We start from the raw sequence: 25,627 nt of genomic DNA, 5'->3' as shown, positions 1-25,627 counted from the left end.
GAGGATTTCCGGAAAAGGATAAAAAAAAAAAAAAAAAAAAAAGGTGACGGGAGGAAAAAACATTCCTGCACAGGTTATAGTCAAAAGCCGTGCACAAGTCGTTATGGCCTACACCAGTAGGGGGCGCCGATCATCCGAGGGAGTGTATATAAATATAAAGGGGCATCTTGGTTTCATTAAAGGTCATTTTTTTTGTCCCTAACATGACGGAATAGCCATAAGAAAGTCTATTCTTCTCCTACATTTAGAGGTCTTCTCCGGGCCGCCGTTTGGTATATAATCCAGTTTTCTTCAGTATGCAGTTCTCTCGCAGCACTGGGGGCGGTCCTCAGCGCTCAAACAGCACTGGGGCCGTCCCCAATGCTGCGAGAGAACTCTCCATTATCTTCAGGAACTGCCTCTCCCTGTGTCTTTTTCCAGCGTTAGCTTCAAACTTCTAGGCCTCGGGCAAAGCCGGCGGCGCATGCCCGCCGGCCACAAGAAAATGGCCGCTTACACAGTATTGTAAGAGGCCGTTTTCTTGTGGTCGGCGAGCATGTGCAGTCAGCTTTGCCCGAGGCTTAGAAGTTTGAAGCTAACGCGGGGAGAGGCCGTTCCTGAAGAAGATGGAGGCGATGCTGGAGAGTTCTCTCGCAGCATTGGGGACGGCCCCAGTGCTGTTTGAGCGCTAAAGACCGCCCCCAGTGCTGCAAGAGAACTGCATATTGAAAAAAACTGGATTATATACCGAACGGTGGCCCTGAGAAGACATCTAAAGGTAGGAGAAGTATAGCCTTTCTTAAGGCTATTCCGTCGTGTTAGGGACAAAAGAATTGACTTTTAATGATAAAATCCCTTTAAATAAAAAAGCTCATTCCTTGCCCTTACCCAGGCCGCATTTTTTGGAGACGGATTTTCATTTTTCCATATTAATCGCCCTTTTTTTAATGGAATTTTGGGTGGTCGTCTCAAAAAGATTTCACTTTAAAAAAAAAATAAAAAAATAAAAAAAAAAATATATATATATATATATATATATATATATATATATATATATATATATATATATATATATATATATATATATATATATATATATATATTTTTAACCACTTCAAGACCAGGTCATTTTCACTTGGTTCAGAACCGGACAATTTTTGAGTTTTTTCGTAATGAGGTTTGGAGGACTATAAGTAATTTTTTTTATTTATTTCTTTTTGGGACAAATCCGGCTGAAAGTGCAGCTGCATCATGGCGGGTCCCACTGCTGACATAGAAGTCTATGGAGAAGGACGACACTGGAAAGACAGCCACGTATGGCAGCTCTTTTGGCTCTACTATATGTAGTAAGATGATGCTCTATCACTGTCCAGCTGCCAGCGGCGGCCCGGCCATGGGCTCCCATGGTCAGACATCTATCTGTAGGATAACCTACTAACACAACTTCCTAGTAACTTTCGTGTGTTACCTTCTTCACCAGATCCCGGGCCTTGGACTCGCTGGTTTCCACCTTTTTCTTATCAATCAAGTGATCTGAAAGGAAGAGACATTAACGTTATGGGGGAATCTCTGATATGTACAACATAATTCCATTATATCAAGTGTTCTGGACGTCTTATTACAGGATTGGGCTGAATCGTGCAAGTGACCCCTTATTGCATCCATACATTGGTTTTTGGGCTAAAAATGAGATTGGTTTGGATCTGACACCCGGCACCCCCCAGCTGTTCACAGGAGAATGGAGAAGGAAGCAGACAGCGCTGTTCTCTGTGTAGTGGCCAGACCTGGTACTGCAGATCAGCTCTCATTCATTTGAATGGGATCTAAGCCGCAGTGACTTGGTTCTGCCACTACATACAGAACGGCGCTGTCTACTTCCTGCTATATTCTCTGGGTATCAGCTGGGGACAAATGTACAATGTGGATTCTGGGCGTCAGACTCTCACCGATCTGAAGACCTCACAGTTTTCTGCCTCTGTACAAGGATCTCTCCAGGGCAATGGGCAGCGAGGATGCAGCGGCAACCAGAGACACCCAGAAATCACTCCAAACACTGCTAAAGGGATATGGGTGTATTTATTAACCCATTACTAGTACTAAAAAGATTTTCTACCTGGAAAACCCCTTTAATACACAAAAAGTTGCTCCCTGTGCTCACACGTGACTTGTCCGTGTAATGTAGCCCCTGTGCACACACATAGTCACACCTACCTATGAGACCTTCAATGTCAATACTTAAACGTTTGCATTTGAAGTCGGGGTCGGCCCCGTTCTTGTGCAGGATTATCTGAGACACGACTTCATCTATCAGCTTGTAGTACTGCGGCCTATGGAGGGAGAGAAGAAAAGACAAGTCTGTAAACTTCACGGAGCGACACAAAGTCCAGGGCACAGAGACGCGGAGCGGAGAGAAAGAGAATCTGCAGCATGGAAGGAAGAAAAGACGCTGGCGCCAGGCTTTGATGGAGGTGACCGGAGGCGTCTCAGCAGGGTACAAGGCTTCTCCAGCAAGGCCACTGACCGCAACGCTTTGAAGTTGTGTATTTGGGAAGAGTCAGCAGAAGCAGCGAGGCCCGGCAATGTTTGCTAGAAATAAAGTCACTACTAACAAGTCTCTAATATGGAAGCCGACATCTGTCTACATGTGTAATAGGACACGATCCGAGTACTGTGACATCACTGTGTGTATTATCTCTGTACTGTGACATCACTGTGTGTATTATCCTGTACTGTGACATCACTGTGTGTATTATCCCTGTACTGTGACATCACTGTGTGTATTATCTCTCTACTGTGACATCACTGTGTGTATTATCCTGTACTGTGACATCACTGTGTGTATTATCTCTCTACTGTGACATCACTGTGTGTATTATCCTGTACTGTGACATCACTGTGTGTATTATCTCTCTACTGTGACATCACTGTGTGTATTATCCTGTACTGTGACATCACTGTGTGTATTATCTCTCTACTGTGACATCACTGTGTGTATTATCCTGTACTGTGACATCACCGTGTGTATTATCCTGTACTGTGACATCACCGTGTGTATTATCCTGTACTGTGACATCACCGTGTGTATTATCCCTGTACTGTGACATCACTGTGTGTATTATCCTGTACTGTGACATCACTGTGTGTATTATCTCTGTACTGTGACATCACTGTGTGTATTATCCCTGTACTGTGACATCACTGTGTGTATTATCCTGTACTGTGACATCACACATGGCCACCTGTTACGTCTCTGCACACAACCCCTGGTCCAGTGACTGTATACAGGCTGTTCTATATTTCCTCTCCTGGTAACCCCTGTAATACTCCTCCTCCTCCTCCTCGCTGTTACCTATATATATATGAGCAGTAGGCCGTGGCCTTTGTACAGCACATTAATGTATCTCCGGCGCACGTAACGTCAGCGCTTTTTTGTTCCATTCTCAGAGAACTTGTAAGAACAAAGCTTCTCTATGCACAATAAATGGACGTCTGCACTTAGAACATTATTCATTCCCTATTCACGGGGACCTATGGGGGGGTGTATAAGTAATACCGCAAGTCGATGCAGTACAATTGTTATCTGGAGAAATCAGGGTATTGTACGGCTCTGCGGGTCGTCCTGATCAGACTCATATAAATGCACCTATGCGGCGTGCGCCTGTCTACGGGGCTGGATTAGCATGAGCTGCGGTATTATACGGGGGACGCAGGGCTCGCTTACATTGTTTTTGGCAGGATCGGATGAGATATGCGGCAGCCCCTTTTGTTACAAGCTGTGGGGATAATCTCCCGGTAAGGAAATGAACGGCTTTAATAAGCGAAGGATAAACAAGTATCTGATATAATGGAGCGGCGTCCGTCACCGCGCAGACGAAAAAAAACTAATAAGACTAATACAATTAACGCCGGACCATTAGCCGTCCAATAATCCGCGGCGACTAATGTATTATCCGAAAAGTAATGAGGCTTTGATCGCTATACAGGCCGGCGAACGCCCCGCTAAGGAGGCAGCGAGTATTAACCGAGGGGAGAAGCGGCTAAGAAGGAGCAGCGGCGCCATCTGCTGGCCGCAAGGAGTAATGTATCCTATGTAATAAACACCAGCGCACTATATACAGGACATTATTAACCATTTCAGTACCGGCATATCATTTACAATAAAGAGACGCCGATGTGACGTGTACAGGGATTTGTTAGATCGCGCAGGCCCGGCTAAGAATTCTGGATAAGGAATAGGCAACTAAGACCTACTTGCTCTAGCGCCACCTTTTGGATTTATGAAAAAACATGCATTAAAAGGGGCTGTCCAGGGGATGTACTTACCTGTCCCTGGGTTATTGCAGCCAATGGACCCAGGAGTCCAGGCCCACGTAATGTGATCCAAAGCAATCTTTGGGGTCGCTCAGTTCTATCTGCGAGACCGCAGTGGACTGCGCATGCCCGGGCCACAAGAAAATGGCCACTTCCACCAGCTTACTGTGTAAACGGCCCACAAGAAAATGGCCGCTTACACCAGCTTACCGTGTAAGAGGCCACAAGAAAATGGCCGCTTCCACCTGCTTACTGTGTAAGAGGCCACAAGGAAATGGCCGCTTCCATCAGCTTACTGTGTAAGAGGCCACAAGAAAATGGCTGCTTACACCAGCTTACTGTGTAAGAGGCCACAAGAAAATGGCCGCTTCCACCAGCTTACTGTGTAAGAGGCCACAAGAAAATGGCCGCTTCCACCAGCTTACTGTGTAAGAGGCCACAAGAAAATGGCCGCTTCCATCAGCTTACTGTGTAAGCAGCCACAAGAAAATGGCTGCTTATACCAGCTTACTGTGTAAGCGGCCACAAGAAAATGGCCGCTTACACCAGCTTACTATGTAAGCGGCCATTTCCTTGTGGCCCGGGCATGCGCAGTTGGATCTGTCCGAGGCCTAGAAGATTGAAACCCAAGACGGAAGACAACACAGGTAGAGGCAGTTCCAGAAGAAGATGGAGGCGGCGCTGGAGAGTTCTCTCGCAGCATTGGGGACGCCCACAGTGCTGCGCAAGAACTCATTTGAATACCGAAAAAAAAAACGGGATATCTACGGAACAGCGGTGCGGAGAAGACATCTAAAGGTAGGAGAAGAATAGTCTTTCTTAAGGCTATTCCTACGTGTTAGGGAGAAAAAAAAAGGCTATCCAGTGATAGGATCCCTTTAATGTATTGGGAGCTACCTTTCAAAAGGTGGCGCTAGAGCAAGTTCCACTTTTACACCTAGTCTTATCTGTATATTCCGCACTCTTTATTCATTGTAAACCCGGAATACGTAAAGCACAGTCAAAGTGATCTGCAGTACCTGACCTGGCCACTACACAGAAAACAGCACTGTCTGCTTCCTGCAGTATTAATAATTAAACTGACAATCCCTTTAATTTGGCTTATAGGACCTTAAGAAGTTCTCCATTGCAGTAATGACAATGAAGGTGAGGTGTATTATATCATATACAAAGCCCATAGAAGCAGCAGATAGATTTTGGGATCTACCAACGTGTCCGCTCCGTACCTGGCATCGTAGTCGTTACGGATTAACAGGAGGTGTTGCATGATGGACAGAAACAACTGCTCAGCTGCCGAGTCCTTCACCGTGTTATGTAGAACCTGGAAGACTTCTTGGACATCAGTAAGCACAGAGTCAAGGAAAGTGGATCCGTATACCGTGTTTCTCTTACCATGGGAGCCTATGGGCATGGCTAATCATTGGCATAGGCTTGAGGTATACATTGGGGCATATACATTGGAGCATATACATTGGGGCATATACAGTCAACCCCACCTCCCACTGGGATAAAAGGGAGGCCGAATTTTTGTTGCAGATTCTGCCTCAAGCAAATCCACACACGATGAGCCCAATCCCACCATTGTAACTGGGAACCTTATGTACTATTCCTGTGATGGCAAACCTATGGCATGGGTGCCAGAAATGGGGGGGGGCACCCATCCGTGGAACAGATTGTACTGTGTGGGGGCCACCGTGGAGCTAATTGTACTGTGTGGGGGCCACTGTGGAGCAGATTACACTGTATGGGGGCCACTGTGGACCAGATTATACTGTGTGGGGGCCACTGTGCAGCAGATTATACTGTGTGGGGGCCACTGGAGCAGATTGTACTGTGTGGGGGTCACTGTGGAGCAGATTGTACTGTGTGGGGGTCACTGTGCAGCAGATTATACTGTGTGGGGGCCACTGTGCAGCAGATTATACTGTGTTGGGGTCACTGTGCAGCAGATTGTACTGTGTGGGGGCCACTGGAGCAGATTGTACTGTGTGGGGGTCACTGTGGAGCAGATTGTACTGTGTGGGGGCCACTGGAGCAGATTGTACTGTGTGGGGGTCACTGTGGAGCAGATTGTACTGTGTGGGGGCCACTGGAGCAGATTGTACTGTGTGGGGGCCACTGGAGCAGATTGTACTGTGTGGGGGTCACTGTGGAGCAGATTGTACTGTGTGGGGGCCACTGTGGAGCAGATTATACTGTGTGGGGACCACTGTGCAGCAGATTATACTGTGTGGGGGTCACTGTGCAGCAGATTATACTGTGTGGGGACCACTGTGGAGCAGATTGTACTGTGTGGGGACCACTGTGGAGCAGATTGTACTGTGTGGGGGTCACTGTGAAGCAGATTATACTGTGTGAGGCGACTGTGGAGCTGATTGGACAGGGTGGGGGTCACAGTGGAGCAGAAAGCTCTATAAATCCCCATTCGTATGACTATATTTTGCAGGTCTGTAATTGTGGATCCGCACATTATTAAGGTTAAATTCCCGTGTTGGCACTTTGTGATAAATTAGTGGGTTTTGGGTTGCAGTTTGTGCACTCGGTCTCTAAAAGGTTCGCCATCACTGACCTATTCCCTGCAGCAAAGCAATGCAAACGGTTGTGTGCTTAGTGCCCTTTGATATTCAGACCCTACACTGCCCGCTATATACTGGAATATTCGCTGTACTGTCGCTTCGGCTATCCTAAAACTTTGGTCGAAAGGATAAGCTTATACTGCCACCCAGTGGTACAACTAGCAAATAGCAGACAAACCTGACCGTGATGCAATAATCCTAAATACTGAATAAACAAGGGAAGAGACACATCAGACCTTCATATAATATCCTAATACGGTTATCAATGTGTCCCCCAAGGCGATTTTTATAAGGAGGCGGTGTAAGACACGGCGTGTCTCGGGTGCCTCGAGAAAAACAACATTTATTAAAACCTGCGAACGCCTCTGTGCGGCTGAATCCTGTAGGACGGAGACTATTCGTTCTGTAAGTAGGGACAGGGAAAGTGAAGACGAAGCCTAAAGATGATGGAAGGTCTTATTCATCTGGTAGATTAGGAGAAATCTCTGCAATTATCTTACAAGAACCCGCCGCACTTCTGACTTCCTCCGCCCACACGCGACTTTAGTCAGAGTTAAAGGATATTCCATCTCGACTCGAATGTCTTCCAGCCGCCCGCGCAAGTCGTCGGCGTCGTATTCGCAGTGATCCAGGAAGACATTAAGCTGAAGCTTCAGCTCATCGTTCTCCATCGTCTGCAGCTCCTTAAGACACAAGGTGGTGTTAGTCAGCGGTATAGGACATGATATCTATATACTGCGCTGTATAAGGGTATATAGGTCTACAGTATGTCAGTCCTATAACCTACAACCACTTACCTTCAGCAAATGATTGAGTCCCGAACGCATCAACTCACTGCGTATGTGAATTCGGAAATCCAGCTCTTCTCCTTGACTGATCAAGGCATTGATCAAGACCATACAGCCCACCTACAGGAGGAAGCAGACAGGTATATTAGCATTGCCCTATGAGGTGCGTGTGGCGGCCATCATGGTCGTACGCTCTGAAACATTGCCTGCGAATCGGCAGTGAGAACATAGAGGGGTCCATTCCCCTCACTAACAGCGTTCCCTCCTGTCTAGGCTCATTCATTTGGGCCTAATTCGGAGCAGAGTGCACTGCATCAGCAGTCGCAGCTGCCCGTATTTTGGACCAGAACCTGAGAACGTGCCCGTGCACATGCCCACTGGTCCACTAGTAGCTCCCAGCATTATCTGTGCCGGATCCAGGTGCTGGACCCCAACAAATCACATACTGATAATCTATTCTGTGGACAGGTCATCAGTATGAAAATTCAATTTGGGTCCGGACATCCCCTTTAAAGGGATCCTATCATTGGACACCCTATTTTTCTGGCTAACACGTAGGAATAGCCTTAAGAAAGGCTATTCTTCTCCTACCTTTAGATGTCTTCTCCGCACCGCCGTTCGGTAGAAATCCCGGTATGAGTTCTCTCGCAGCACTGGGGGCGGTGCCCAATGCTGTGAGAACTCTCCAGCGACGCCTCCATCTTCTTCAGGAACCACCTCTCGCTGTGTCTCCTGGGCTTCAATCTTCTAGGCCTCAGGCCGAGCCAAATGCGCATGCCCAGGCCACAAGAACATGGCCGCTTACACAGTAAGCTGGTGTAAGCGGCCATTTTCTCGTGGCCTGGGCATGTGCGGTCGGCTCTGCCCGAGGCCTAGAAGATTGAAACCCAGAACGGAAGAAGACACAAGGAGAGGCCATTCCTGAAGAAGATGGAGGCGTCGCTGGAGAGCTCTCTCGCAGCATTGGGGACCGCCCCCAGTGCTGCGAGAGAACTCACTTGCATACCGAAGAAAACCGGGATTTCTACCGAACGGCGGCGCGGAGAAGATATCTAAAGGTAGGAGAAGAATAACCTTTCTTAAGGCTATTCCTACGTGTTAGGCAGAAAAAAAAAAAAAAAAAGGGGATCCAATGATAGGATCCCTTTAAATGATACAAAGAGCTGCAACTAGCACAGATGCTTAAAGGGATTCTACCATTAAACTACCTTTTTTTTCTAATGAACACATCGGAATCGCCTTAAGAAAGGCTATTCGTCTCCTACCTTTAGACGTGGTCGCCGCCGCGCCGTTCTGTAGAAATACTAGTTTTAACCGGTATGCAAATGAGCTCTCCTCAGCAATGAGGGCGGGCCCCAGCGCTGAAAGGCCGATGAGCGCGTCCCCATTGCTGCCCGAGAGCTCTTTCCTGCGCCACCTCCTTCTTCTGCAGCAACTCTGCCTCTACTGGCTTCTCTTGCTCTTGTAGTTCGATACAGGAGCATAGAGAGGCCACCCAAAAATGGCCGCTGGCCAGCTCCTGTATTGAACTGCACCATTTTTGGGTAGCCGCTCTTGCAGTTCAATACACGAGCCGGCTGGCGGCCATTTTGGGGTGGCCTCTCTATGCTCCTGTATCGAACTACAAGAGCAAGAGAAGCCAGAAGAGGCGGAGTTGCTGCAGAAGAAGGAGGCGGCGCAGGAAAGCGCTCTCGGGCAGCAATGGGGACGCGCTCATCGGCCTTTCAGCGCTGGGGCCCGCCCTCATTGCTGCGGAGAGCTCATTTGCATACCGGTTAAAACCGGTATTTCTACGGAACAGCGCGGCGGAGACCACGTCTAAAGGTAGGAGACGAATAGCCTTTCTTAAGGCGATTCCGATGTGGTAATTAGAAAAAAAGGTAGCTTAATGGTAGAATTCCTTTAAAGGTCCTCTAAGGTCTGTATGTCTGCGTCATGGTGTCCGTCTATGTCATGCAATCTGTGGCACAAGTTCCTAACAGAGTCTCCGCTGTTTTGTGAACGCAGCCTGAAATTTAGGATGTAACTACCTTAAGTGCAACCGGGCCGCTTTTCAACCCATCCAGGAGAGGCTTAAATCTTTCCATTTCGCACATTTCTGCTCGGTCAGTGAGCGCTCCGAGGACGCGTTCATGCCTGAAACAAGAGATCAGATTCGCAGTAGTATACATAATGCAGGTTCAATGTATAGCCAAGTCAGCCCTGGATCCAACCATGATGGCGGCACGTTCAGACACACAAAATCTCACTGTCATTGGAGTTTTTGTATCGGTCCCGGTCTAGGACTGGTTACCTACAACAGATAAGGAGGAAATAATGAACAATACACGGACTTACATGTCCTCGGGTTGTGGAAGGATACACAGGGCCGACAGCAACTTCGATGCGTCAATCATCATGGCCGGAACGCTGGGGTCCACGGCTTTCGCTAATAGTAAGATCCCATCCTCGGTGCCCAACACGGTCTTTATTCCAAACTAGGGAAGAAAAGAAACATGTTCGGAGTTTAGTTTCCTTTTTACACCCCATCAGTCTGTCACGGGACCTGAAATCCAAGACGTATTGCAATATTGTTAATAAGAGAGTGCGCGCTACATGATGTCTGCAGCAATGGGAAGGACTACACAGGTGACTACTGAGTACAATGTGAAGAGGTGCACGTCTAAAGTTTGCAGATTTTTTTGGGGGGGATTGAGCCCTGTGCTGGGGGCGGGCAATATTTAGGGGGGTGGGTTGGACAAATAGATATATGAACACACCAGCTACTGTCTCCTATTGGTCCTGCAATGTAAACGGGACATGGGAGGATCACAGGAGCGCCAAACGTTGACTTAAAGGGGTGTGCGGGGGAAGGGAGGGACTTACGTTGTTGTTCATAAAAGCTTTCAAGCATCTGATGATTTCATGTTCACTCTTGGAATCCCGGGGGCTAAAGCACAAAACAGAAAAAAAATTAAAAATGTATATACACTGCATTATAGAGACTGTATGTACCGGAATGACCAATCTTGTACAATACTATGAACAATCGAGTTGGGGGACGGGTCTGCACGTTGGATAAAGCATCTTTAAAGTGGCCATTTTTCGGAAGATCCAAGCGGGTCCGGCACCAGGGATCAGCAGTGGAGATACTGGAACGAAGTTTCCTCTTCATAGATCATGTACAGCGACTATATGGCCTGATCGCTGCTCAGTCCCACTCAAGTGTAAGGACTGGGATGGGAAACCAAGCACAGTCGCTGCACAAATCTACAGCCCTGTGCATGGTAAGTACTTCAGAGGCCGCAGGACTTGAGTGAATATTGCAGCCTCTGCAAGCAGCTGATCAGCCAGGGGCCTGGGTGCCGGACCCCTGACTATCTTTAATTAATAATCAAATTTTGCTTTCTAATGAATTTTTGTGCAATCTGATGGAAAAATTACGTAAGATGCCAAGAATTGGACAAACTACGGAGGGGCCCAGGGCAGGGCTAACCTTAAAAAAGAACAAATCTGATAGGTCTTAGCAGTCACTTGGTGTGTCAGTGTGGCGTGGGACTGAATGGACACTTCATTTTGAGCCGACGCAGTCCGTTCAGTCCCACGCCACGCCTGCACCCCAAGTGATTGCCGAGACCAATCAGTGGCCTCAGCGGTGACTGGAGAAGGACTGGAGACATAAGTGAGTGTCACACGATGTAACGCGGCGCTCATTCTCACACGCAAACTCGTGTCAGAGTCAGCGCTTCAAAACAGAATCCCATGGACTTCAATGGGTTCCGTCTTACGCGCGCTACACATTGAAATCAGTAGGAGGCTTTTTAACCCATTGATTTCAATGCGTTGCGCGCGTTAAATGGAACCCATTGAAGTCAATAGGATTCTGTTTTGACGCGGACTCTGACACGAGTTTACGTGTCAGAATGAGCGCCGCATAATGTCGTGTGTGCGGGCCCTAAGGCTACAGATTGGACTAAGTGGTCACATGGGGTGCGAGGCTTCTGGGGACACAGCATGCTACAACGGAGAGCAAAAATTTTATTTTTCCTGTTTATAAAATGTGTGAGGACTTTTTTTTTTTTTTTTGAGAGGACAGCTGTATTTTTCAATGTCACCATATAATTTGCAATCACCGCCTTGTTGCCTTTCAGCGTTGCAATGGCGGATACGTTTTTAGGCTTCTGCCAGGCCTGGGGGTCCTTATTGATGGACTCGCCAAGAACCAATGCTCCATCATACAACATATGATGACATGGCGTGGTCTAGGCATGACATCAGAAGCTTTCAGAGATATACCGCAGCCTCACAGAAGACAGGGGGCGCCCTATTACAGATCTGTATAACCATACTATTGTATGGAGACAGAATAATACAGTGGGCGCAGTTCCTTACATTACAGAAGTTTGATGCCAACCATACTTACAATGACGGCTCATCTTGTAGCCTTCGGAGAATATCAAGGAGACAGGCGAGACCTTCTGCACCAAAGTTCTGTACCCAACTGGAAAAGGGAAAATAAATAAATAAATCAGGTTAAAAATTGCAAAAAAACAAGTCAATAATGACATTGAACTCAACAAATCTAATCCAACTCCACAGCGTAGTCCTTATAGTGCGCACGAGCTCTGCGACTCCTTAAGACGAGGTGGAATCTCATAGTCAGCACCAGATACCATCATGTGAACAAAGCCATAAAGCAGAGATCTGGGACAACAGTATTGAGATCTGCTGCCTCTTCTTGAGCCGGTGACGTCACAACCATTGGTCAAAATGGCCATGCTTCGGTCCACTCCCATTGAAATGAATGGAGCTGAGCTGCAATACCAAACACAGCCACTATTCAATGTGTGGCGCTGTGCTTGGTCAGCAGTGAAGCGGCCGCAGCAATCAATATCCTAATATCGGAATATCCCTTTAAGTGCTATGGTTAGTTGGGCACACGACCGTGGTGACTTGCTTCCTTGTATCGGTCACTTTTTTCTTACCTGACGGGGTTGTTATTGAGCGAAACCCTCAGAGACTCTAAACAGGCCAAGAGGTTTGACTCCCCCAGCCCCGATCTTAGATCCTGGATATACATTTGTGCTGATCTTGTGCTCTCCTTTTTGTTCATCCCCTGTAGATAAAGCAAATAGAGATTAGAAGTGTCTGAAATATCAAGGATCCGACAAGTGTCAGATTTTCAATGATCTTTGCTATGGAATCCCATTGGAGACTCCGGCGCAGATGTGAACGTGGCCTTAGAGGTTGGCGTCTCCTAATAATCCGCCAGTGCACAAAATATTAAGAGCGGGGTATAAACGTTCCAAAAATGCCCCAGACTGATCGGCCAGCATAAAGCACTGTGATAAACCTGGCACATTTGTAGATCACTGTGATAAATCCGGCACATTTGTAGATCACTGTGATAAACCTGGCACATTTGTAGATCACTGTGATAAATCCGGCACATTTGTAGATCACTGTGATAGATCTGGCACATTTGTAGATCACTGTGATAAATCTGGCACATTTGTAGATCACTGTGATAAACCTGGCACATTTGTAGATCACTGTGATAAACCTGGCACATTTGTAGATCACTGTGATAAATCTGGCACACTTGTAGATCACTGTGATAAACCTGGCACATTTGTAGATCACTGTGATAAATCTGGCACACTTGTAGATCACTGTGATAAACCTGGCACATTTGTAGATCACTGTGATAAACCTGGCACATTTGTAGATCACTGTGATAGATCTGGCACATTTGTAGATCACTGTGATAGATCTGGTACATTTGTATATCACTGTGATAAACCTGGCACATTTGTAGATCACCGTGTTAGAACTGGTAAACCAGCCCCATTGTGAGAGACTGGACTGTATCCTGGTGCGGACTAGTACTGTATACCCTCCATATATCAGTAACATATCCCGGCTGCAATGTCATGCTAGGCCAGGAATAAGATAAAATCCTCACCGCTTTTGACGTGTGCAGATACTGAGAGACCATCTCTCGCTTTATCATGATGTCTTTCTCCCGTAAGGGCTGCTGCTTTTCTTCATTGAGGTTCATGTCATTCTAGGAAGGCAGAGAAGAGATAACATTAGTAAGACAGCAACGAACTACAGGTCACCGACAGCACATGGCAGACTGCGGGCAATGCTACAGGGTACAATTCACCGACAGCACATGGCAGACTGCGGGCAACGCTACAAGGTACAGGTCACCGACAGCACATGGCAGACTGCGGGCAATGCTATAGGGTACAAGTCACCGACAGCACATGGCAGACTGCGGGCAATGCTACAGGGTACAGGTCACCGACAGCACATGGCAGACTGCGGGCAATGCTATAGGGTACAAGTCACCGACAGCACATGGCAGTACTTCTGCAGTGTGAAATAAACAGCATCGCCAGGAGCATGGCGATGCTGCGGCCCGGCACCCACCCTGGTGTCTGTAACTATACTATTGCTGAATTACCGTAATGACTCGTGTATAAGCCTAGGCGGACTTTTTCCGCACAAAAACTGTGCTGAAAAACTCGGCTTATACTCGAGTATATACGGTATATATAACCACTAAGATCATACAATAGGATGTGGAAAGTGAGACGAGAGACTTCCCTTGAAAACCTGGGATGATGCAACACAAGGATGGCCCACACCTCCAGAACGCAGGCGCTCAGTAGCCCCGATCCCGTAATACACAGGAAGTCAAGCGATTTCTGCTATTGTCCTGGCCAATACGAACCAGTCACTAGAAGCCGCTTCTTCTCATCACCGCTGACGGATCCTTTGGACTTGTCACTTACCAACATCTGCTCAAACAGCTCCAGCACCGTCTCATCGTTGAGCTCCTGTAGCGTCTGCAGAGGGTTGTCGGTGTAGTTTGCGGAGTTCCTATGGGACATGTACGGCTTGTCCTTGTCCTTCTCCTTCTTCATCCTAATACTGGTGAACCGTTCCAGCTGTGTAACAGAAATGGATCCATGTTAGAAGCCCCATCAGAAGTCTATTTGGGAAAGTATTTGACTCTCCATATTGTAAACCCTTGTCCCATACATGTATTATAATGACATTATTCTGCACAGTAAGGGCACAGATACAGGGACAGTATACGGAGCTGGACAGGACTGCTGGAGGCGCATAGGAGGCATCTGATGTTAGCCATACACATGGACAGATTTCTGTACGTGGTCACTGGGTGTATGGTGGAAATGATAAAACTCTCCAGGCTCTAGGACAAACACAGCGGGCAGGACTATAGGATTGGCCAGAAATGTGGAAAAATAAGTGGGCTACAAAATGCAAATGCAGGCACAAGAACCATGTCAGGACCTTAAGCAGTGTGGGAAAAAAATATAATATATTTCACTTCCATGGTCTTACATTGATGCGACAGTTGCACAAAAATCCAACCTTGCTCAACTTTATATCACATGTCAATATCACATTAATACTGTTCTATCTGCAGGACTGGGGTGATATGCTGTTTCTGGTGACAGTAACCTATCTATCTGCAGGACTGGGGTGATATGCTGGATCTGGTGACAGTAACCTATCTATCTGCAGGGCTGGGGTGATATGCTGGTTCTGGTGACAGTAACCTATCTATCTGCAGGACTGGGGTGATATGCTGGATCTGGTGACAGTAACCTATCTATCTGCAGGGCTGGGGTGATATGCTGATTCTGGTGATAGTAACCTATCTATCTGCAGGGCTGGGGTGATATGCTGGTTGTGGTGACAGTAACCTATCTATCTGCAGAGCTGGGGTGATATACTGGGTCTGGTGACAGTAACCTATATATCTGCAGGGCTGGGGTGATATGCTGGGTCTGGTGACAGTAACCTATATATCTGCAGGGCTGGGGTGATATACTGGGTCTGGTGACAGTAACCTATATATCTGCAGGGCTGGGGTGATATGCTGGTGCTGGTGACAGTAACCTATCTATCTGCAGGCCTGGGGTCATATGCTGGTTCTGGTGACAGTAACCTATCTATCTGCAGGACTGGGGTGATATGCTGTTTCTGGTGACAGTAACCTATCTATCTGCAGGACTGGGGTGATATGCTGGGTCTGGTGACAGTAACCTATCTATCTGCAGGGCTGGGGTGATATGCTGGTTCTGGTGACAGTAACCTATCTATCTGCAGGGCTGGGGTGATATGCTGGTTCTGGTGACAGTAACCTATCTATCTGCAGGACTGGGGTGATATGCTGGGTCTGGTGACAGTAACCTATCTATCTGCAGGGCTGGGGTGATATGCTGGTTCTGGTGACAGTAACCTATCTATCTGCAGGGCTGGGGTGATATGCTGGTTCTGGTGACAGTAACCTATCTATCTGCAGGGCTGGGGTGATATGCTGGTTCTGTGACAGTAACCTATCTATCTGCAGAGCTGGGGTGATATGCTGGGTCTGGTGACAGTAACCTATCTATCTGCAGAGCTGGGATGGACTCCCTTTAACGTCTCTGTAGACGTGAAAGTAAAGTGGGGGGGGGGGGGTTTTCCTCCTCTGATGGATAAGAACAACAGAAATGTGAACCCAGTCATGTGTATATGTGTAAAAATACATTAAAAATAATAAATAATAATAATAATAATAAATAATAATCTGTATATAATCACAGTATATGGACTTCAAAACAAAGCAAACAGAATGTAGGTGAGTTAGTGCAGGGTTAGAAGAATAATAATAATAATAAATACATAAAAAAGATTATTATTATGTGAATAAAACATAGTAAGCCTCCGTTCACATCCTTTGGCGTCTCCATTCAGAGATCCCATTGTAGAATTTGTCTAAAACGACACGATTTCAGTGAAAACAATAATCTGTGCCTAGTATACAGTAATATACAGCCAATGGGACCTTGTTACAGCCCACGCGGTCCGTTGGTCTCCACATCTCACTACTATATACGTCAGGTTCACACCAGCGTTCGGCTTTCCGTTCTTGGGGTTCCTCCCGAGGACCTGAAACACGGAAACCTCATCCACTTATACAGTCACTCGCGGACCCCATAGACTAGAATGGGGTCCGCCATATTTCCATCCGAATAATGCAGAGACAAGACTCGCTTGCAGGACTCTTCTCTCAGCATTATTCAAGACTGAATCCCCATACGGAGTAGGAGCGCAGGTGTGAACCTAGGCCTTAAGTGGTCCGTGTGTCCGTTGTTCTGATCCGCTGAACAACAGACACCCCGACGCGGATGTGAACGTAGCGGAAGCGAATGTTAGTGCGACACGGGACGCTGATGAGTGTAGACATCACTACAAAACCAATGACTATCAGGGCCCTTGTACACGGCAGAGTCCTGACCCGTCTGTGATGTTGTCTCCGGAGTGGACTGTGTGCGTAGCAGTGGCTGCATCATAGTCAGCGCTGATCACTACGGTACATGCCAGTCACGTCCGCCATATTGGATATGTGTCTATAACGGAGAGCAGCGGAGGACAGGTCAGGAACGTGCTGGATTGGGCCGTGTTCTCAGCAATGATACCATTGAGATTTGGAACACTTTTGTTTTGCTTCTGACTGATGAGATCTCCGGAAATAACAGGGACAGATGTGTGATCTTCTCTATACGTCACATCCATGTTGTGTATTACGGTGACGTGTTCTGTAACAGGGCCCCTCGTGAAGGAGGTCTCCCAACCCCGCCAATGTTGGACATTTAAAGATACATTACTATGGCGCTTTGCATTAAGACTGATGGGTAATAAGGTGAATAACAGTGTCATGCAGAAGAGGGAAACTCATATCTAACAGGAATAAAAATATATATATAAATACACACACACATAATATATATATATATATATATATATATATATATATATATATAGGCAAAGCATGTTATTCTCATTACTATCCACATGCGTTGGGTTATTACATTTGCACACGAGCAACAGACTCAGGTTAGAACACACAAAACAGATCCAACAGCTGAAACGTATAGGGCTCGTGTAAGGTCCCCCCTTTAGTACATTGGCTCCACCCATTTAGGTGGAGCCTATTTTAAAGGGATCCTATCAGGCACAATTGTTTCTAGGTACCACATCGGAATAGCCTTAAGAAAGGCTATTCGTCTCCTACCTTTTGTCGCCTACAATCCCAGTTTTTCTCAGTATGTAAATGAGCTCTCTCACAGCACTGGGGGCGGGCCCCAGTGCTCAGACAGCTCTGGGGGCGTCTCCAATGCTGCGAGAGAACTCTCTCCATTTTCATCAGCAGTGTCCTCTTCAGCCTCTTCTTCTGGCGGTGACTTGTAACTTCTAGGCTTCGGGCCGCTTACAATACTGTGCAAGCGGCCATTTTCTCATGGTCTGTGGGCATGTGCAGTCTGCTCTGCCCAAGGCCTAGAAGTTACAAGCCATCGCCGGAAGAAGAGGCTGAAGATGACGCTGCTGAAGAAGAGGAGGCAGCGCTGGAGAGAGTTCTGTTGCAGCATTGGGGATGCCCCCAGTGCTGTTCGCCTACAATCCCGGTTTCTCTCGGTATGTAAATTAGCTCTCTCACAGCACAGTGGGCGGGCCCCAGTGCTCAGACAGCACTGGGGGCGTCTCCAATGCTGCGAGAGAACTCTCTCCAGCGCCGCCTCCATTTTCTCAGCAGCATTGGGGATGCCCCCAGTGCTGTCTGAGCGCTGGGGCCCGCCCCCAGTGCTGCGAGAGAGCCAATTTACATACCAAGAGAAACTGGGATTATAGGCGAACGGGGGCGCGGAGAAGACGACGAAAGGTAGGAGAAGAATAGCCTCTCTTAAGGCTATTCCGATGTGGCACCTACAAAAAATTGTGTCTGACTGATAGGATCCCTTTAAAGGGATTTTCCAGGCTACATAATTGATGACCTATCCTTACGATTGGTCATCACTTAAAGAAGACCTTTCCTGTCCTCTAATCCATGGCATGTTGAATTCGGCGTGCCTTCAGTATGGTCGCTATCTACCAAAGGTCCAGAGATATCAGCAGGGTCAGTTTCGGCTACTGATACCACGGCACTGTCAGATCAGTGGCATTGAGGAACGTCCCCCTGGCTACACAGTCCTATAGACGCCCCTTTAACAGTGCAGTGATATCAGTAGCCGACACGAACTTCATTAATATCTCTAGAACTGGGGTAGATACCGACAAAGCTGAATTCAGTGCACGGTCTGTATAACCTGTTCTGTTGTAGAGACAGGTCCTCTTTAAATATCAGCAGGGGTCCGATGCCGAGACCCCAGGCCGATCAGCTGTTTGCAGAGGCTGCAGCGTTCACCACTTCAGGACTTACCAAATGGTATCTCAGTCCAATTCATGCGAACGGGACTGAGCCATGTGACCAATGAGCGTGACATCACATGACCTGCGCTGCTGCGTCAACTCCAAGTATCGGATCCCCCCTTGAAGACCTATCCTAAATTCACCGCATACATTTCAGCCCTTGGATCTTAAGGACGTGGTGCTGGGAAGAAGACGATGGCGGACACGACACACTTACCTCATCTACCATGAGACGCTTAAATGTCTGAGACAACCAAATAATTTATGGGGTGGAAAGAAAAAAAAAAAAAACAGGAGACAAAAGACAAAAATCAGAAGAAATGACCCAAAGAATTCACCAAACATTAAGAAATGTAACGAGAGGTCACCGACATGGAACAGTGATAATGGAGACGTAAAGGAAGAAGTCAGCGGATTACACAGAATGTCACCTGACTATATATACACTTACATCTTACACACAGTATATACAGGCGGCTGCTCCTTCTTATACAAAGCTACATGTATATAGAGCGTACAGAGAGCGAGGTGTGAACGCTAATATGTACAATACAAGTCGGCCGGGATCTCTGCTTTACCCAAACCGCCAAGGAAAAGTGGGATTGGACAGGCTGGATTTCAACATGCGCAATCTTTCGTTCCTGACACAGACCAGGTACTCGCCAGAGGTATTTGGTGGTGGCTTAAAGGGATTCTACCATTAAAACCTTAATTTTTTGTGGATAAGACGTCGGAATGGCCTTTAGAAAGGCTATTCATCTCTTACCCTTAGACGTGGTCTCCGCTGCGCCGTTCCTTAGAAATACCGGTTTTTACCGGTATGCAAATAAGTTCTCTCGCAGCAATGGGGGCGGGCCCCAGCGCTCAAACAGCAATGGGGGCGTCCCCACCGCTGCCAGAGAATGTCTCCAGCGCCGCCTCCTTCTTTGTCCTCCGCATCATGTTCAATGTCTTCTTCCGGCGCAGGCTCGTAACCTAGAAGAGCAGAGCAGACTGCACAGGCCACGGGAAAATGGCCGTTAACGATACTGTGCAAGTGGCCATTTTCCCATGACCTGTGCGCCTGCGCAGTCTGCTCTGGTAGAAGTTACGAGCCTGCGCCGGAAGACATTGAAGATGACGCGGCGGACGAAGAAGGAGGCGGTGCTGGAGACATTTCTCTGGCAGCGGTGAGGATGACCCCTTTGCTGTTTGAGCACTGGGGCCCGCCCCCATTGCTGCGGGAGAACTCATTTGCATACCGGTAAAAACCGGTATTTCTAAGAAACGGCGCGGCGGAGATCACATCTAAAGGTAAGAGACGAATAGACTTTCTAAAGGCTATTCCGACATCTTATCCACAAAAAAAAGGTTTTAATGGTGGAATCCCTTTAAAGGGAATGTCCAGGGTATGTAGAATCACTTGCTTGTTACATAATGATGGATTCGTCCTAACCTGGTAACATGATCAAAGGCCGCGCTCCGACCCAGGTATTTAAAAAAAATAAATAAATAAAAAAAATCGCAAACTACAAAGTTCAAACCTGCGCCCCGTGTCCGGTTTAGCCAATCCGTTTTCTGCCCTGAGAAACCAGACAGGGGACGGAAACCCGGCGGTCAGTATTCAAACCCATTCACTTGCGTCTTCTGCCTGTCCGCAGCAAAACCGGTTATTTTAGCTGGACACACAGTCGGGCATGCCGGTGAAGAGCGCCCCCTGCTTTATGAGGAGTTACGCTTCCCGTCATCCTCTCCCGCCACAAGAGACGCGCAAAATATGGAAACGTTTCCCGTAGCAATCACTGCGAACTGAACATTCCATTTTGTCGGGATATTCTAAGAAGTTACATTTGTGCAGAATGACGTTCTCCAGTTGTAGTGCACCAAGTCATCCACAAGAGGGCGAGCTACTACCACAGAGGATTGACAAGAAAGTTTCTGCAGCAGGAAAAACACAAACTAAAATGTGAACTGTACCCAAGGTGAGCGCACCGTACAGGCGGCGGCGGCGCAGGCCAGCGCTCACGTGTATCGTATAAATGGAGGTTGTAATATTCAGAATTACAGTAAATAAGCCCAGCATTTGGTCACAGTCGCCTCTAAACGGACACACAAGCGAGGTGACACTTTTTTCGAGTCCGACCTCCCAAATACTAATGAATTCTACTTTATTCCAGATTATTGCGCAGAAAATGACCGGGAGAGAAGAGACCGAGGCAGACGGTGGGAACTCGGACATGGCGGGCGGGGGAACCAGACGTGTTTGTGCAGCTTGTTAAGCGGGGTCACTGGGTCAGCTATTTAAGTCCATACACATGAGAGAGCACGGGGCGACTGCACAGGAATTACTGGAGATATTAAAGGGACAGGCAGCGGGACAGGAGCTATTAAAGGGACAGGAGCTATTAAAGGGACAGGCACCGGGACAGGAGCTATTAAAGGGACAGGCAGCGGGACAGGAGCTATTAAAGGGACAGGCAGCGGGACAGGAGCTATTAAAGGGACAGGAGCTATTAAAGGGACAGGCAGCGGGACAGGAGCTATTAAAGGGACAGGCAGCGGGACAGGAGCTATTAAAGGGACAGGCACCAGGACGTGAGCTATTAAAGGGACAGGCACCGGGACAGGAGCTATTAAAGGGACAGGCAGCGGGACAGGAGCTATTAAAGGGACAGGCACCGGGACGTGAGCTATTAAAGGGACAGGCACCGGGACAGGAGCTATTAAAGGGACAGGCATCGGGACAGGAGCTATTAAAGGGACAGGCACCGGGACAGGAGCTATTAAAGGGACAGGCACCAGGACGTGAGCTATTAAAGGGACAGGCACCAGGACAGGAGCTATTAAAGGGACAGGCACCGGGACAGGAGCTATTAAAGGGACAGGCACCAGGACGTGAGCTATTAAAGGGACAGGCACCAGGACAGGAGCTATTAAAGGGACAGGCACCGGGACAGGAGCTATTAAAGGGACAGGCACCGGGACAGGAGCTATTAAAGGGACAAGCACCGGGACAGGAGCTATTAAAGGGACAGGCACCGGGACAGGAGCTATTAAAGGGACAGGCACCGGGACAGGAGCTATTAAAGGGACAGGCATCGGGACAGGAGCTATTAAAGGGACAGGCACCGGGACAGGAGCTATTAAAGGGACAGGCACCGGGACAGGAGCTATTAAAGGGACAGGCACCGGGACAGGAGCTATTAAAGGGACAGGCACCGGGACAGGAGCTATTAAAGGGACAGGCACCAGGACGTGAGCTATTAAAGGGACAGGCAGCGGGACAGGAGCTATTAAAGGGACAGGCACCAGGACGTGAGCTATTAAAAGGGACAGGCACCGGGACAGGAGCTATTAAAGGGACAGGCACGGGGACAGGAGCTATTAAAGGGACAAGCACCGGGACAGGAGCTATTAAAGGGACAGGCACCGGGACATGAGCTATTAAAGGGACAGGCACCGGGACGTGAGCTATTAAAGGGACAGGCAGCGGGACGTGAGCTATTAAAGGGACAGGCAGCGGGACGTGAGCTATTAAAGGGACAGGCAGCGGGACAGGAGCTATTAAAGGGACAGGCAGCGGGACAGGAGCTATTAAAGGGACAGGCAGCGGGACAGGAGCTATTAAAGGGACAGGCAGCGGGACAGGAGCTATTAAAGGGACAGGCAGCGGGACAGGAGCTATTAAAGGGACAGGCAGCGGGACAGGAGCTATTAAAGGGACAGGCACCGGCTTCCTCTCATCCTCGGGTTATATACCAGGGGGTCCAAGAGAATAACCTTTATCCTTATATTATACTATGACCCTAGGATATAAAACGGCTTTAGGAACGGGCTACACTAGTAAATTCGGAGTTCATGAAGGGGTCCTAACCCAATCTAGACCCTCACCAAGTAGCCCGAACAGAAAGAATCTCCTGATCGTGTATTAAAAGACTTCTGTACGAGCAGTGTAATGCCTCCAGTCGCCTGTGGAGGAGCTGCAGGGAAACTCACCACTTCAAATACAGATCACAGGTCTGAGGTGATCGATGAGGGTTGCAGCATCTTATCTGGGACAGTCCAAAGTGGAGGAATCCAGATTACAGCTGACCATAACCATGTCGAATACCAACCGGGCATGTGACAGCATTCCATGGGAGCCGTGACAGTGCTAAAGTCCTTGCAGATATAACTGCAAGTGTCCATGGGCGTTCAGGGTTCTGGGCTACCCCCTTAATGCCTCAGTGATGGACAGACGCTCAAGATTAGAAGGGGTAGGTTCGGGAGGGTTCAGTGCCCAGGAGACTTCAAAGTATGGGAACACCCATGGGGCACAACACAACCCTAATGCCGATTCACCCAGCTGAACACCTTACCCATCTGCAGACAGGTTCCTTCTGAGCAATACACACTTTGCAGAATAACTTAAACTAATCCAAGTGGTCAAGAGAGTAAAAAGACTGATCGGTAGAGAACGCAAAAAATTTGGTGGACTAATGGCTGATAAATCCTTAATAATGTCATGGGGTTGGCTAACCGTATAAAACATGACTTGCAGATCTGGCAAACGACATCCGGCACAGTCTATTGCTCCTTGCCAAGAACGGTCATGTCTGTGGATCCCGTCCAGGTTTTCAGATGCAGTTTCTGAAGCCAAAACCAGGAGTGGAGCAAAAGTCCAGATCAGAGCGGAGGAGTCAGAGTTAGTAAAACGTTACCGACAATATCGAAATAAAATAAAGGGATTCTACCATTAAAATCAAATTTTTTTCTCGTTGACACCTAGGAAGACTATTCTTCTCCTACCTTTAGATGTCTTCTCCGCGCCACCGTTCGGTATAAATCCTGTTTTTTGTCGGTATACAAATGAGTTCTCTCGCAGCACTGGGGATGGTCCTCAGCACTCAAACAGCACTGGGGACGTCCCCAATACTGCGAGAAAACTCTCCAGCCTCCATCTTCTTCAGGAACGGCCTCTTCACGCGTCTACTTCCGGCGCAGGCGGTCAAACTTCTAGGCCTCGGACAGAGCCCACTGCGCATGCCCGAGGCCACAAGAAAAATGGCTGTTTACACAGTATTGTAAGCAGCCATTTTCTTGTGGCCTGTGGGCATGCGCAGTCGGCACTGCCCTAGGCCCGAAGCCTAAAAGTTTGACCGCCCGTGCAGGAAGAAGAGGCGAAGAGAGTCCGTTCCTGAAGAAGATGGAGGCGGCGCTGGAGAGTTCTCTCACAGCATTGGGGATGCCCCCAGTGCTGTTTGAGTGCTGGGGACCGCCCCCAGTGCTGCGAAAAAACTCAATTATATACCGACGAAAACCGGGATTTATACAGAACGGCGGCGCAGAGAAGACATCTAAAGGTAGGAGACAAATAGACTTTCTTAAGGCTATTCCTACGTGTCAAGGAGAAAAATATTCGATTTTAATGGTAGAATCCCTTTAAGGCATATTATACAAGGATCCACATGGTATAATTAGTTGTAGATTTAGTTTATAGGAAGTCAATCAAGAGACGCCTAACCGTTGTTCTGGTCCTCTGACAGACACGCAGAATCCAACACCCCCCCCACTGACTAGAATGGAGTCAGTTGGGTGTCCATAAAACTGTAACCGGCGGAGGAAAAAGTCCTTTATGGGACAGAGTAATGTGAACACAGCCTTATTGCTTCTGACTGTCAGCCATTTATGAAGGAGTCAGGGGTGGGTCGTCGAAAGCGGAGTCGGAGTCAGTGGCTATGGATTGGCCTGTCAACTTCATAGCCCTGGTACAGAGGAAAGGCGCGACGTCATGTTTTGTTTTTTCTAATCCACTCCATGTTTTGATTTCAAAAACCACATCTGAAAACCTGATCATGTAAACACGCCCTAAGTAGACAATGTACGTGATGAAACCAACAATCGCCAGGTCTAATGAGGACAAAAAGACAACAAGTGCAGGGGCCACACGGTGGCTCAGTGGTTAGCACTGCAGCCTTGCAGCGCTGGAGTCCTGGTGTTCAAATCCCGCCATGGGCAAAAAACCATCTGCAAGGAGTTTGTATGTTCTCCCCGTGTTTGCATGGATTTCCATCCCATATTCCAAAAAAAAGACATACTGATAGGGAAAAATGTACATTGTGAGCTCTATGTGGGGCTCACAATCTACATTAAAAAAAACGACAAGCGCTCCGACAGCTCCTGATAATCCTACAACCTATAAACCCTGCCGTCTAGAAGAACCCCGCTGCTTCCGCACATCATCTATATGACAGTATCCGGAAAAAGAGTGTAAAACAGGAAGCGCACAAGCTGATTGCTCATGTAAAACATGTAATAGTCGCAACACCCGGAAACCACAAGTCAGAGGTTCCCAAATAATCCCTTTCATGAAAGGCCAAGAGTCTCTGAAATAAGACATTGAAAGCTTTCTGGAGAGAAAAAGGACAAAAAAAAAAGTTATTTCTACAGCGGGAACTGATCTGCGGAGCGGAGACATTTATCCATCGCTCGACGCCATCAGGTTTTTGTACCTTTTAGGTGGAAGTAAAAGTTGCACACGGCGCAAACATATAAACGTGACAGGAGAATGTGTCCGCCATGTATTTTTACAGTAGAATCAAGGAGGACGGCCACAGATTGAGCAGGTTCAGTCCCCGTCCCACATTTTACTACCGTTAACGTCCATTGCTCTTATCCGTCATAATATCGTAATAACAGTGGTGTGAATATCCCCTTACACCAGCTCACCAGTGCTCGGGGGACTCGTCCACCCCATAGAAA

At 47.8% G+C, this 25,627-nt stretch overlaps 1 protein-coding gene across 3 annotated transcripts in view; it reads right to left on the bottom strand.

Moving 5' to 3' along the window:
* The window catches only part of DIAPH1 (diaphanous related formin 1), a 152,654-nt gene that overhangs the window by 99,744 nt on the left and 27,283 nt on the right, over window positions 1-25,627 (bottom strand). For 2 of the 3 annotated variants that reach the window (XM_075275283.1, XM_075275285.1), the window contains exons 2-14: window positions 19,125-19,151; window positions 14,437-14,592; window positions 13,599-13,700; window positions 12,619-12,749; window positions 12,057-12,134; window positions 10,520-10,583; window positions 9,992-10,131; window positions 9,685-9,790; window positions 7,664-7,774; window positions 7,431-7,549; window positions 5,517-5,633; window positions 2,191-2,306; window positions 1,448-1,512 (exon numbers count right to left, since the gene is read on the bottom strand). In XM_075275283.1, coding sequence (XP_075131384.1) covers window positions 1,448-1,512; window positions 2,191-2,306; window positions 5,517-5,633; window positions 7,431-7,549; window positions 7,664-7,774; window positions 9,685-9,790; window positions 9,992-10,131; window positions 10,520-10,583; window positions 12,057-12,134; window positions 12,619-12,749; window positions 13,599-13,700; window positions 14,437-14,592; window positions 19,125-19,151 — 1,332 coding nt within the window. The remainder of the gene's footprint in view (window positions 1-1,447; window positions 1,513-2,190; window positions 2,307-5,516; window positions 5,634-7,430; window positions 7,550-7,663; window positions 7,775-9,684; window positions 9,791-9,991; window positions 10,132-10,519; window positions 10,584-12,056; window positions 12,135-12,618; window positions 12,750-13,598; window positions 13,701-14,436; window positions 14,593-19,124; window positions 19,152-25,627) is intronic. The other variant, XM_075275284.1, reaches the window with a different exon arrangement.

Source organism: Leptodactylus fuscus, chromosome 5 (assembly GCF_031893055.1).
Source record: "Leptodactylus fuscus isolate aLepFus1 chromosome 5, aLepFus1.hap2, whole genome shotgun sequence".
Classification (NCBI taxonomy): Eukaryota; Metazoa; Chordata; class Amphibia; order Anura; family Leptodactylidae; genus Leptodactylus; species Leptodactylus fuscus.
Note: the sequence above shows the minus strand (reverse complement) of the source record. Positions and strands in the feature narration are given on the sequence as shown.